The sequence below is a fragment of the Uloborus diversus genome, chromosome 5 (genome assembly GCF_026930045.1).
Source record: "Uloborus diversus isolate 005 chromosome 5, Udiv.v.3.1, whole genome shotgun sequence".
Taxonomy (NCBI): Eukaryota; Metazoa; Arthropoda; class Arachnida; order Araneae; family Uloboridae; genus Uloborus; species Uloborus diversus.
In genome coordinates, this window is record NC_072735.1 from 11,460,015 (window position 1) to 11,475,575 (window position 15,561).

At 32.5% G+C, this 15,561-nt stretch overlaps 1 protein-coding gene across 1 annotated transcript in view; it reads right to left on the reverse strand.

Annotated features, from left to right (window-relative positions):
• Window positions 1-15,561, reverse strand: part of LOC129222445 (neither inactivation nor afterpotential protein C-like) — a 185,312-nt gene that overhangs the window by 86,918 nt on the left and 82,833 nt on the right. Inside the window, exons 4-5 of the mRNA XM_054856958.1 lie at window positions 9,030-9,095; window positions 7,482-7,638 (exon numbers count right to left, since the gene is read on the reverse strand). Of these exons, the coding sequence (XP_054712933.1) occupies window positions 7,482-7,638; window positions 9,030-9,095 (223 nt within the window). The remainder of the gene's footprint in view (window positions 1-7,481; window positions 7,639-9,029; window positions 9,096-15,561) is intronic.

The following is a 15,561-nucleotide window of genomic DNA, read 5'->3' on the forward strand; positions in this document are numbered from 1 at the left end:
ACAGATGTTTTTTACTGCTTGAGGAAGGCCTTGGAGATGGTTCAGCTTCAGTTTTAGTTATTAAAGCACTTGCTACACAAGGTGAGTATTAAAAAAAAGTACAGAAAATATACATTCTTTTTTCACAATTTTTTTTTTGACAAAATTTAAAAAATGAAAATTCATAATTACATTTAAAATGCTTAGAGAACAAAAATGCAAGTTTTTAAACTATACTGATTAAAACCAACGAAGGTGCAATCATGAAATACATTATAACTCTAGATAGCTAGTAAAAAAGATGCTGGGGTGGAAGTGTCTGTCTAAAATATTTTCCAAGAGAAAAACTTACAAGTAACTCTACCCAAGTGTGAATCACCGATTGGAATAAAACTATGCACATCGATAGAACACTTAAAATTTTTGAATCCGTGCTTTTTTTTTTGTCGGCAACACCTTTGACGGAGCGAAATTTACCTCTCAATATTGGATAAAGATATTAGAGGGTACAATATGTTCTTTTTTAAAAAATTTTGGTTACAAAAATTCAAATAATAATTGAAAATTTGGCAAAACTAAAAAAAAAAAAAAGTTGACGTGTTTCAGGATTTTTCTGAAAATACTATAGAGGCAAACCATCCCTCCCAATATAATTCCGTTACGGTAAATGACCCTGAAACTGTAATCTATCGTAAGAAAATCATGCTGTATATCAATAGAAAGCTTTATGTTTTAGCTTTACGCTATTTTTTGAATTTTTATTTTAATATAATTCGGAGAAAAGTTAGTCATTTGTAGGAACACACTTTTCATTTTTTTCGCACATTTTGAGTTTTTTACAGGCCTATATTTCAAACAGTTTTCAAAATCGAAATCTAAAAGTTGGCAAGATCACTTATCCAGTCATACGTGTTTTTCATGCTAAATTTTATTAAAATCGGAAATAGTGAGGTCAAAAAGGTGATTTATCTGACATGGTGTTGTTCATTGGCAACTAACCGCGCGATGGGGTAAGATGGAATGCACAAGTGCATTGCACTATAAAATAGTCAAATGGGGATAAGTCAGGACAGCGTGATAGCCATCCGAGAAGATAATCACCATTGTCGACACGTTTAATCCAACGAAGTGGAAACTGTTTTTGGTTAGAACTAATAATTTCACCTACTATCGCAGTACACAATAAAAACACATAATTCTTCTTTATCAAGTACTACAAAACCTATGCTGCTGTATGCTGTGTTCCTGATATTCTTTTAAAACACTTTTGCTCCAAGAAGAAAATGTTGTCATATTTTGAATAAATGGCACTAAGTTTTTTGAATGAACTTCAGAAATCATTTGAGAAAGGTTATGCCCACACGACATCTATTTATGAAAGAAAACCTTTGTTTCAAAAGAAAAATATCAACTCTTTTCGTTCATTGGTTTTCAACTAAAGAGTTTAATCTGAATTTTTAAAACCAGATTCTAACTAAAGAATGAAACTAAAAAATCCAGGAAAGTTTAACATTACGACACTTTAATACTTTGCTGCGTATAGTTTTACAAACTACTGCTATGAAAGAAAAGTACGGTTTGCCCGATTTTTTAAAGAGTAGAAACTAATGCATCGTTTAATGGTATTACATATTAAAATTTATTGATCAATCACGATTGCTTATTGCTTTCATTTGACTGTTTTGATGTCCTACATACAGACACCTACACATACACATACACAAACACATACACACAACTACCCACACATTCACGCCTGCACACAGTCACAAACACATGCCTACACACACATACACATACCCCTACACACAAACACACATCCCCCCACACACAAACATACACGCCTACAGATACACATACCCCGCCCCCACGCACACAAAAACTCATACACACAACTACCCACACACTCATGCCTGCCCACAGACACAAACACACATGCCTACCCACACATACACATTCCCCTTACACACAAACACACACGCCTATGCACACACACACACTCATGATTGCGAAAAACATAATTTGAATTCAAGATGACCAAATTCAAGTTAATTTTTTTTTTAAATTTTATTGTTATTCGGTTATTTATGTGCAAAGATTTACTCTTTAGTCAGAAGAGAAAATTCTTTTAGAGAAAAAAGTGGTGACATTTTGTAAGATTAATAGCTACATGATTGCTTTTATTTTCCTTTTCTCATTTTCTTGGTTTGGAGTAGTTCTTTAAAGAAAGAAAAAAAAGTCCACGCATAATTTCCTCCAAAACATTTCAGTGAGATTCGTATACAATTCTGAGCATTAAAAAAACACATATTTTGAATTTTTTTACTTTTATGGTCTGGAGAAGAAAAGGATTTAAAATAAGCAATTGATTTTATAAGTAGGTCATTGGAATTGCCTCCTTAAAAAACAATAGCTTTTTCTTTGACAACTAGATGGCGTTACGTTTCTTGGTTCAACTTCAAAGTGGAAAATACTTATTGCATAAAAAGTTTCAATTGATTATAAAACGTATAGCATTATATGAATGGATAAATATATTGGGGTAAATAATTTATAATTATTTCTGATTTGTAACTAACGCTTTTTTTTCTGGTTTATAACTAACGCTTTTTTTTCTGGTTTATAACTAACGCTTTTTTAATTTTAAGGAGTATTTCAAGAAGTAATTTAAGTGTAATGGAAACTCGTTTATCGTATGTGTTGCGGCATTTTTTTTTTCGCTCTACGTTTTAAAATAATGTACCTCTATAATTAGAATTTATGAATATATTGGGGTAAATAACTTATGATTATTTCTGGTTTATAACTAATTCTTTTGTCTCTGGTTTATAACTAACGCTCTTTTTCCTGGTTTATAATCAACCCTTTGTTTTTCTGGTTTATAACGCTTTTTTTAATATTAGGAGTATTTCAAGAAGTAATTTAAGAGTAATGGAAACTCATTTACCGTATGTGTTGCGGCATTTTTTTTCGCTCTACGTTTTAAAATAATGTACCTCTATAATTAGAATTTTCATATTTGTGAAGATACAGTGGTGTATCAAGCCGGTCCTTTCGGGAGCAGAGGCGGATCCAGAAATTTTTGAAACGATGGTCAAGTTTCAATGATCAGCGTTGTAATAGTTAAGCAGATTTGCTCCCCAAAGATGATGGTGCACCCCCTCTTACGCTTAGGAGCACACCCCTCCCCAAAATTAGACCGAAACCAAAACCTTTCAAATCTCCCCCTCCCCTAATTTTTTCAACGAAGCAAACTGTGTTGTGTATATTTATCAAAAGTGATATTTCTTTAGGAATACAGGTTGGTCACGTTACCTTAAGCTTTGAATATATGAGATTTCAACAAAAAATAGCTGGAAAAAGCCGGCACAACACACACACACACACACACATGTGGTTTAATGTAGAAGGATGCTCTGAAAAAAGGTTAAGCTCATTAGAGATGATTGTTCTTTTGAAAATCAACAAAAAAAAAAAAAAAAAAAAAAAAAAAAAAAAAAACTCAAAATAGCAATAGTCCACTAAACGAACCCAGTCAGTCCTTTGAATTATGACGTGCTGAGAAGAAATACCGCACAGAACCAAGAAAAGAAAAAAAAAAAAAGTTAACATTGGTTTCAGATATAATAAATTGAAGTTTAATAATAATCATAGTAAAATTCTTGAATTCTTGTTACAGGGGGGTCAGCTGACCCTTTGACCCTCACCTGAATCCGCTCCTGTTCGGGAGGGACGAAACGGAAATTTCAATGGTTACCTCTCAAACGGGGCCGGATCCGTGATATTTCCGAGGCGGCAATAAGATTTGAACCGCCGCCGGCCGTTATTCCCTTTTCTTCAACTTACCGTATCAAATTTTAATTTTATAATAAAAACAGAAGTAGAGTGCATTTCTAAAACACAAGATGTGTTTTAAACGAAGATGTTCTTATATGCAATTTGCTGCTTTGAAAAAAATGCACCAAAAATATCAAATAATGAAAGCTTAGGATGCCTCCGGGGACAAGAGCTAGAACGGAGGTGGGGGGAATCTCAATTGAAAAATTTCCGAAATTCAAGTGTCAAACGAAGTTTTACATTTTAGATGGTGTTTGGATTAGTAGCCATAGGAAAAGATTAGTTCTCCTCGGGAAAATTGGGGACATTGTAAGATCAATTTTATAATCCCCCCCCCCCAGTTTTAGGAAATTCTGCTAACTTTAGGGGAAAAAGAGGTTGGGGCTCTCTCTTGATTTTTTTCGGAGCAACTATTTTTTTTACTATCTTTTCGAATGGTAGGGATTAATCGGTTATTCTCCGGAAATAAGTATGCAAATCAATCATAGTGAATGCTAAATTTTCAACTGTAACCGTTCATAAATCTGATAGTGTTTACTTATGTTCTAAAAACTTCGTAGTTTGATGTGAGAAGTACTTGCATGATTTCGAAGCTTTTCTGCCAACTTAGCCAAATTTTTACTTGTTTAATGCTCAAAGCGTAATTTTTAACGTTTAAGAATAAGTCAAGTACTTCATTATGCTTATTGTTAAACAAGTTTTAATTTATTCGTTGGATAAGTTAAAAATTAGTACAAGTCTAATCTCAATATAAAATATAGTAATTACTGTTATGAAATTAACATTTCTTAAACCTGAAAGTTTAATAAAAACAGTGCGTTTATTGAAAGAAATATTGTATTATAGGCCTGATCTCAGTTTAGTGCGTACTTTTGGTTCATTTGACTTCTTCTCGAACTAGAAAATACATTTTAGAGATATTTTCTTGAGCATTGCTCACATTTACTAGTGCAGGATTCAGCAGTGAATTAGGTGGATTTTAAAAACGTTATTAAAAGTTAATAATTAGCTTTATTTACTTCAAGCGGTATGTATAAGTAAACATAAAATTATTTTTTTTTCTAATTAAAAAAAAAAAACATTTATTTTCCTAAAAGTTCTGTACTCGGTAAGTCTTCTGATAACATCCCATTTTACTTGCTGCAGCATCTCTATAGGAATTCGTTGAATTTCCCTTAGAATTTCACACACAATTCATGTGATGAAACATCAAATTCAGGAAGAAATTCAGCGATTTTTTCTGAGGATGCTTCACTAATGGTGGACATTAGGAGAAGATTTACCTAGTGAGCACAAAAAAATGGTATGGTGGACATCTTTAAGACGTTTTGAGATTTTTTGAGTTTGAAACCTATGGTTGGCTATGTGTTCTTAAAGGGGTTAAAGCAAATATATTTAACCATTTTCTTTTAATGAATGTTTTAAATGCATGTCATAAGAGGCGACTAAAACGGAGTTGAGTGTAGAGTTAATTACTCTAGCCCGTATAAAGATCATTGTTTCAAAACCAAAAGAAAATATAGCCGGACTTTAAACGGAGAGTGTTATAAACTACTTTCGGTGATATAAATAACATAGGAAATTGTCGAAGAAGATAACACTTTGAACTTTACAAACTCTTTAACGACTAAAAAGTCGCCCGTCAAGGTATGGCGGGTGAAAATTGCTACTCTTCTTCTATATTTTAACGAAGCACATTTTAACGAAGCAGTTTTTATTCACCAAACAGGCAATGTCAGCCTGTTTGGTGATATTTTGATAGTTGAAATTCTAACCCTAACTGCAGTGGATAAATCCTAGTAGCTAAAGTAGATAGCGTTCATATTTTACTGCTTTTTCGTTGCTTCATTCCCCTGAAATGACACAGTCTTACCAGTAAAACTGTTAAGTTACCGGATCGAGTTCAGTCTTGTCACAATGAAGCCTTTTCTTGCATGTTAAACATCATCAACGCACATTATCAAATTATCATGCCGTGGAGCGAGTTTCATTGTTGAAACACGCTGGCTGCTCAATCATTGGCTATTATTTATAAGAGGATGTTGAAATTTTAAAATTTATTAAACTGAACAGAATGAGATGTTCCGACCATCTTATGAGAATGGGAAGTGAAAGAGCTGCTTTGAAAGTTTTCAATGCAGTCTTTGTGAACAATGACCAAGTTCGGTAGACCGTAAAAGAGAAGGGTTGACTGTTTGAACTACTACAGGGTGCGGAGAAAGTTCCCACAATTTTGTTTAAAACGTTTTTTTGGCGTTAAAATTGTATGTTGACGACTTATTTGGAACATATTGTTTATTGGCATTAAAAGTATTTGAGGTTTAATCATTTGTTCTTTGTTAGTTCATTGAGTTAGTGAGCTATGAATCGTGACAATGTGTGTGTTACTGTCGTTGAATTACACAAGAAGGGAATGAAAAAAGGGAATGAAAACAGCCGATATTATTCGAACGACTGAATTCAAGAGCAAAACAGTCGATGACGCTGTGAAACGCTACAAGGAGACTGGAGGGACTGCCGACCGTCCACGGAGTGGTCGTCCAACCGCTGCAACATGCCTGGAATGAGATAACGGTGGATGCGGGCGCGAGCATCGTCGGCAATTTCAGGCTGCGGCTCCGTAAATGTATTGAAGCCCAAGTAGCCAATTTTGAACAATTGTTATAGTTTTTCTGTTTAATGTTATTATTATTGTTTCAATAAAGAGTTTTTATTGCTTTAACTTATTGATTTGTTGAATTATGTGTTAGTTACAGCCTATTGAAATGTCTAATAAAATTGTGGGAACTTTCTCCGCACCCTGTATTTTAGTGTTTTTAAGATCAAATACTGGAGGTCCACACTGTAAAATATTCAGGAACTTTTCTGGTAAATAATACTGTAAAATGGAGTGTTTACAGTGCATAAAAAAATTACAGTAATTTGTACCGAAAAAATAAGCGATTGCAGCGCCAATTGATACACCACGAACTACAGTGGGAAGCACATAACATCGTACTTCCCCTCACTCGATGTGTCCCAACTGGTGTATTGGTGAGCAAAGCCGCTAGCCAATACGAAGGTCCCAAGTTCGAACATGCTCCTCGCATTTTACGTCTTCAACTCTCATTTATTCTACCGTAAAATTTTACAGTAAAATAGGATTTTTCGGCATAAAGTTACTGGCAACATGGATACCAGTAAAATTTACCGTAAAATTTCAGGTCCGTCGTCATTAATGGTGACTAGGCGACGTTAAATAAGCTCGTGGTCACAATGTTTTCCAAGTGAAACAATACCTCTGGGAGTGCCAGACCTGAAAGTTATTCGGCTCCTGGCCTGGTTCTAAATTTTCGAACTGTCCATAAATGGCAACACCATCTGTTGTGTTGTCTTCTGAAGGCAAGGCGCCTGGCACGCTGTCATTCATAGTTTGATAGTCAGAGGTCCCTTTGATAGTTGATACTTGAAAATTTCAGGTTTTTTTTTAAAACAGTGTACGGCCAATAGGAGAACAGCCTGGCTGAATCTTTTAAAGAAGACCAAGACCCACAACAGGCTGTCAAGCCAACTGTAATGACGATGATGATGCTTTTTAAAATCTCCCGGATTATCGTCCAACTCTTGTATATTCAGAATGCTGTTGATAACAAAATGCTTTAACAGATGCAAGAGGTTCTTTTTACCTGTTTGGCTTTGTTTCCAATGGAAGGTAACAATTGCTGCTCGAGGTGTTCCTCTGGGCTCAGGAGAGGGTTTGTGACGTCATCCATCCCGGTGATGAACGGGTGCCAGAGTAGTTCAATAGCACACGGACGGTGTTCGAAGTTTCTTTCCAGACACCTGCAATGACAAAGCAGAGTTCATATTTTCAATAAGTGTAAAGTTTAGATAAACTATTGTTTATGCTGGTTGTCCTTAACATTTTGCGTTTTCCGTGACTCTTCCAGCAAATGATATTATTATTGACTAGAACATCATCCGTGAAGGTATGACGGGTGAAAATTGCTTCCGCATTTGAACGAAGCAATTGCCTGTTAGGTGATATTTTATAGTTGAAACTCTAACCCTAACTTCAATGGATTAACCCCTTCCCGCTCGCTCCCGTGAAAATGCCGTGCTGCTGTTTTGACCTCCATTTCTCGCTCCCGTGATATTGCCGTGCTGGAGTGTGCAATATTAACGCGACGAAACTATTAAAACCAATTCATTTATTTTGCCCGGAATACATTTTATACACATTTTTCTCTCTTTATACAATAGATGGCAGTACCATTCCATTTTAAATGTAATTGCATATTTTAAATGTAATTGCAGAGATGAAGAAAGGAAATTTGGTACTAACTTACCAGATTGTGACGTTGGCCTCTGTATCTCAAGCTTTGAAATTTACCAAACAAGAAAAATTTACTTATCTTTAATTATATTACACAAAAGATTAATAACATTCTTTTTTAATGGTTAAAAGAAGTATTTCCTTAATTTTCGCTGCTTGCTTGGGCTTGCTTGTTGACTTTTCTTAAAATTTTAATTTTTTTTTAAAATTTCAATCTAAAAAATATTGAAAATGAAAAATTCAATGCACATGTTGTTCATACACTTATTTTTATATCATTTTCTGAAATAAAAAATATACACTTTTATGACCGTTTTCTCGAAAATTATCCGACCGTTAAGGGATTAACCCTCTATAGATTTATCCTAAACTCCAGTAGATGCGTTCATTTTTGACCACTTTTTCCTTTCTTCATTCTCCTAAAATGATAGTCTAACCAGTAAAACAATTAAGCTATCGGATTATCATGCCGTGGCGCGAGTTTCATTATCGGTGACGTCAGGAGTGTTACTCGATTAGTTTATTGGCTAATATACATCAGAAGTTAATAAAAAAGTCACTGTTTCGACAGCCGGTTACTTACGATCCGTTATGTTTGCAATGAAAGAATATTTGTTTATGACTTTCGAGAAATTTCTAAAGGCTAGATTTTAAAAGTCTGTGTAATAATCGGTAGAAATGTGCGTTGTAAAACTGGATTATTCCATTCGCATCGTTCAAAACAGGCCAAGTTTAAATACGGTCAGTTTTGAGTTTTTGAAACAATTGTGCGCAATGAAAATTAATTATTTTAAGTACTGTTCCAAAATTCCCAAAGGTCCTTAATCAAACATATTACGAGGTATTTTTTTTCAACACGTAAAATTATATCAGTTGTTTGTTTTTATAGAGCACTTACTCATTAATGAAATCCTTGAAATCTTCGCTCCAGTCAGATGCTTTTTTCAGCGTAGGAGGTGGATTGCTACGAGAGAAATTTTAAAGAAATTACATATATAAAATGAGATATATCTGACGATTAACATTAAATAAATTAAACGATTAGCAAATGAAATACAGTTGAACTCTCTTAATACGATCACATTTAATACGAAATCACGGCTAAAGCGAACATTTTGTTCGTTGAGTTTGGTTTGCTATCTAATTACATTAAAAATTTCACGTATAATACGTAAATTAAATTGAAAGTATCGGCTAAGACGAACAAAAATTTCTGACCTCTTTACTTAAAATGTTCGGGGTTGAATATTGTAATTTTCTTTTTCAGGAATTATTCATCATTTTGTTAGGTAGTAGAAGTCCCAGTGTGTAAAGAGAAGAAAATATTAAATATTTAATACAGAAAGTAAAACCCGTACATTTGTTTACCTGTGGACTTAATATTCCGCGGTTGTCGATTATCATTTTTCTTTTTTAATATTTTTCAGAAACATTCATTTATAAGAAATGAGTGATTAATTTTCCCAATGTACTAATAGATTACAATGTGTGAATTAGTAATAATGGTTTTTAAATATAGGTAAGCATTTCTTCATTTTTTCCCAGTATCATTCATTTACGATTGTTACGAATAATGGCTAATACGAACAAATTCGTTGATTTTTGACATTTCGTATTAACCGAGTTCAACTGTAATGTCAATTCTTTTTTTGATTCAAGCTATTGCAAAATGTAAATAATTTTTGTTAAAGGAATCAAAGCGTAGGAATTTACCGATACAAAACGTTACTACACAGGCTTGAATGTAACCTCAATTCAAAAATTTCAGCAAGGGAACTATGGCATGGTTTGCTAACTTGTCCTTTCTCAAAATCGAATTTAAGTAAACAAATCTGAACCTCAGAGCCAGACTGACGCGAGTCCCAAAATTGCGATTTTCAGTTTATTAGTGCATTGTATGTAGACTCCCATTCCGCATCGAGCTATGTGAACGAAATTCTATAAAAAAATCCTCTGCCATTATTAACTAGTGTTAAAGGAGCACGCGTCTCGTATTTTCCATGCGCCAGACAAACGTTTTTTCTCTCCCCTGTAAGTAAGCGATTATGTGACTTACGTTGTTCTGGCTCTGAGGTACAGAAATGTGAAGGGATCTCCTTTGGAATATTTCGTTTTATAGATTGAGCAAGAATAGAAATAAAATGCTTTAAAAATAGCAGTATTTACATAACTTATGTATTCTAGCAGATCAATTATTTTCGTACTTCAGCACTTTGATCATTCTTTATTAGATCGAAAAAGTTCAACAACTTAGAGCCTTCATCGTTTTTCGTTAGTAAGTAAGAGATCGTAAATGGCAACTTCGATTATTTGTCCTTAGAAGTCATAGTTCAGAGTTATGCTGACTAACATAATTTAAGAAGAAAAAACACTGTCCGTGTGCGAATTTGTTAAGCAAGACAATGAAGATAATTATTGTTTTTGTTGCTGTTTTTGTTGTTGTTGTAATTGTTATTGTTATTAATATTATTGTTATTAATATAATTATTATTAATGATAATAATAATAATAATAATATTATTATTATTAATATTGTTGTTGTTGTTTTTGTTGTTGCTATTATTATTATTAATATTATTATTATTGTTGTTGTTGTTATTGTTGTTGTTATTGTTGTTATTATTTTTATTGTTATTATTATTATTATTATTATTGTTGTTGTTGTTATTGATATTTTTATTATTATTATTATTGTTATTACTATTAATATTATTTTTATTATTATTATTATTATTGTAAAGCACAAATTTGAACTCTGTTAGCTTAAAACTTTGGCTTAGAAAACGCGTTCTGGTGATTGACCTGTTGATAATTCATATAAAAATTCATTCTGGAGAGACATGTTTGCGTTTACATCCCTGATACTAAAAAAAAACTTTTATAGAATTTTGAAGTTTTGATTTAAAAAAAAAATTACAAGTTTTATAAAGCGCTTTGGAATTATTTTTTTAAATGCTGGTTAAATACTAAATTTTACTAAAACTACATCCGAAAACTGTATTTGCAATGTTTCTAAACATAGTTTATTTGAAAAAGTGCTCTTATCGTGTTCGAATACCTTAAACTATGTTTCGTAATACAAATATTGTGCTGTGATTTCCGTTAAATAATGAAAAAATTCTCGTTAGCGGTGATGACATAATTTTACAAGACGCTACTAAGAAGATACATTTTCATCAATTTTTTAACCAACATCTTTTAACAAGTTTTCGAGTCGAATTCAAATTACTATAAGAGAATTTGCGAAAGAAAAGAAATCCGTCGGCATTTCTCACTTCCCGAGTAAGATTTTTTCCTTCGATTCGAAAGATTTATTGAAACAAATTTTTAACTCGACAACTCTGTAAACATTTTACGCTGTGTAAATACCTACCTCATGCTTTCTCCATATCTTTACTTACTCGGAGAAAAAGGATTAATAACTTTTCACCAAACTCGTGACATCTTTGATTGCAAATACTTTTTTCGCACCTGTACATTCTTTTAGTGCAAAGTTTGATTACTTTTGGACGAAGATTTTTTTCAAAAATTATTGCTAGTAGCAATAAACGAGAAAGTTGCGTCTTCGGTTCTTTCTAAGCTTTTATCCGAGGAAATTTAGTTTGAGGCTAATTTTGGAGTACATTTCGTTAAAAAAATCGCTTTAGTCGAGTTTGTGATTTCTGGTACGATGCCATAAATTTTATGCGATGTAAAAACTTTCTTCCGGTGAAATAAGAAGTCATATAAATAAGACTGGATTTATGGATCTGAAATCACGTATGTTAATGAAAATATTTTTTGCTTGAGAAAAAGCTTCAACTCAAAGTTAGCTTCTAAAACATACCTCCGATAAAATTTCGCATAAGACAAATGCAATGATTCATTCTTTGCGGGAAGAAAAAAAAAATCGTGCAACGTTTTTAGCTGGTATTAACATGCTAAGAAGAAGAAAGTATAAAACTTTAAGTAACACTTAAAAACAAATGAATTATTTTCAAATAAAAAAAACCGACTTCAAGAAACAAAGAGGATCTAAAAAGTAAAAAATAATTGATCATATTTACATACGATTTCCTACCCAAATGTATAAATCAAATTTATTTTACAATTCTAGTTCAAGAATACTCTAATCTAAACTCCCAATTACAAAATAAACACTGATTTTAATTACTATACGATGAATTATTTTAATACCTAACTAATTATATACAATCTCTTAATTTGTAATGACCGTTTGAAGTCGGGGCCTCCTATAAACAACTACTTAACGTAACTGCGTTGGTTTAAAGACTTTTATGTTTTTTAAATTAGGGTTTAACTCCTTATTTGGTGGGTTGTCAGTTACAAAACGTTTGAATTACAATTACAAAACGTTTGAATGCAGATGTGCAATTCTTCGAGGGTGCCAGACACCCCATCTCACCACAGTTTTTAGTAATCAGTTTCGAATTGTCTACAGTATATCTATATACTGCTATATTTAAACCCGCAAGTATATTCTTTCCTTAAGTACCCGCCTCATCAAACTGTGGTACATGTTGCAAGCTGCTGTAACACATCCTCACTGAAGTTACCTTTTCCATGTGTTTATGTTTTCAGAGGACTTAAAGTTTGAAGCATTTGTCGTAGTTTGTGCTGTAAACATCTTGAAGATAAGTTTGTAAAAGTGACATTCATTGCTATCTCGTTAAACATTTATATGTAAAGAACATCATATTAGCTACTGATTTAACTGTACTATGTGAGAATTATTAAGAATCAAGTAGTCTGTAGTACGTATATTTGTGTACATCGCATTATAACCATATCAAATGCAAAAAAAATGCGTAATTGAAGACATTTTGGCAAAAAAAAAAAAAAAAAATGAATGGTTCTAAACAGAGGCGGAGATTGGGGCTGAAAAAGGGAGGAGGGGCCGATAACTAAAAGCCATAGGGCTTTTAGCAGCAGCAGCCAAAAAATAGAGAGAAAAGTGCAAACATTTTTGCTAGGGCTGGGTTTGAGAGCAGATGTGTCGTAATTGATGTAAATTGGTCAACTTCTCACGATTTTATTAAGATTTTGATGAATTTTGTGAACAATAACTTTCCCCGAAGAAACATTTAGACATGAATTAGACCTACATTATTTACCCCAAAGTATTTTGAGATGTCACAAACACTTGGTAATAATTGAGCAAGAATGGCCTGTTTTTAAGTAAAACAATTGATTTACTAATATGTAAGCAATCTTTACTAATAATAAAGCTGAAAGTCTGTCTGTCAGGATCTCTCTCTGTCAGGATCTCTGTGACGCGCACAGCGCCTAGACCGTTCGGCCGATCTACATGAAATTTGGCACAAAGTTAGCTTGTAACATGGGGTGTGCACCTCAAAGCGATTTTTCGAAAATTCGATGTGGTTCTTTTTATATTCCAATTTTAAGAACAAAATTATCATAAAATGGACGAGTAAATTACGAAATTATCATAACGTGGAACCGTAACATGGGCACAAGCCAATTGGCGAGAATATTCACCATACATTATTTATAAATATATAGGCGAACCAAAAGACCTTTTAATTTTCTATCACGGGCAAAGCCGTGCGGGTATAACACTAGTGAATACATAAACCAAAAGTTATTGTTTGTGCTAAATAATGTTTCGTAAGCAGATATACAAAGCAAAACAAATAATTATGTTCCAAAAATTTTGACATTTTAGTTTTTTTTATATTTTCCAGTTTTGGGTTAAAAATTGGAAAATAAAAGAAATAAATGACCATAACAGTAGGGGTGGTGGGGGGGTTGCCTCCCCCTCTTGCCCCACCGAATTGTCGCCACTGGTTCTAAATAAAGCAAGAGTATTAGTATCATGTAAATTTCCAGAAATAAAAATATTGCTTTTATGTATTCCATTAAGCATCTAAATTGAATATTTTGTTTAAACTGTAAAGTTCATTGCCATCTTGAGAAAAACACTTAAATTAGGAGTTTTAAGCTTAAAGTTCATTAATATTAAAGAAGTCATCTTGAGAAAAACGCTTAAATTAGGAGTTTTATACATTTTTTCCTCATTGAATAAGATCAATAGCGACATTCAAAATCTGTTCCTTCATCCACCGCGATGAGTATTCACCAAATCAACCAACGAGTTAAGTCATTCTTTTTTCCACCGATGAAAGTTACCATACATTCGCTGCATTTCATTAAATTATTTTTTTCACGCATTTAATAAATAAGAATTAAACTCAACGTATGGAACAACTAAATATGAACTCTGTCTTTTGATTCTCTAGCTAAAAACAAAAACAGTTCAAAAATATTGCTCAGTCACTTAATAATTTTGCGTTTATAGAATATTTCACAAAAATACATTTAATAAATAAGAATTAAACTCAACGTATGGAACAACTAAATGTGGGCTCTGTCTTTTGATTCTCTAGGTAAAGACAAAAACAGTTCAAAAATATTGCTCAGTCACTTAATAATTTTGCGTTTATAGAATATTTGACAAAAATACATTTAATAAATAAGAATTAAACTCAACGTATGGAACAACTAAATATGGACTCTGTCTTTTGATTCTCCAGCTAAAGACAAAAAACAGTTCAAAAATATTGCTCAGTCACTTAATAATTTTGCGTTTGTAGCATATTTCGCAAAAATACATTCTTTGTAAAAATGCTTCATCGCCTCGAATTTGCATGAGTATTTCTTGACTCTTATTTTTCAATTTTCCTGATGTCTCAGTCAAAAATCGATGCAAAGCATAGCACTATTTGCTTTGTGATCCGTGTTTACTCGCAAATAACTTTTCTATCAGAATGCCCCCAACAGCTGGCAAGTGGTTTTAACTTTCTTTGATGTTTAAAGACGCGAAGTGTTTCCTCAATTGCTTTTCCAATACCGAAAATTGCGGAGTAACATTAGTTTTGATTGCTAGAGTAAAGACTTATCTGGAAATGCCAAGAATTTTTTTTTTTTCGTTATTTTTATTTTTGAAGACTGCTTTCAATTTTATTTCAGTTTTCTGAACCTTCATGTTTTACAACATATATCTTTTTCGTAAGCCTATATGACATAGTAAATGTTTTAGAAGAGTTGAGAAAAATGATGAGCTTTTTTTTAAAATTTGTATCCCATTCTTTAAAAAAAAGTCAAAAACTATTCAGGAAATTAACTTTTCCTTAAAATAATTTTTTTTTTTTTTTTTTGAAAATAAACTAGCAATTTTTATTTAAATCGGAATCACTAAAGATTTTCTACATGCTTTTGTTGTAGAGATTATGGAAGATACAATCACTATTTAAAGTTTTGTTGAAGAAGTGGAGAAAAGCGGTTACTAAAAACAAGAATAAAGCAACACTAAAAAATTTAGTTCATGCTCTGGCAATATATATATACATATATATATATATATATATATATATATATATATATATATATATGGCATGATCCGTGCCTTG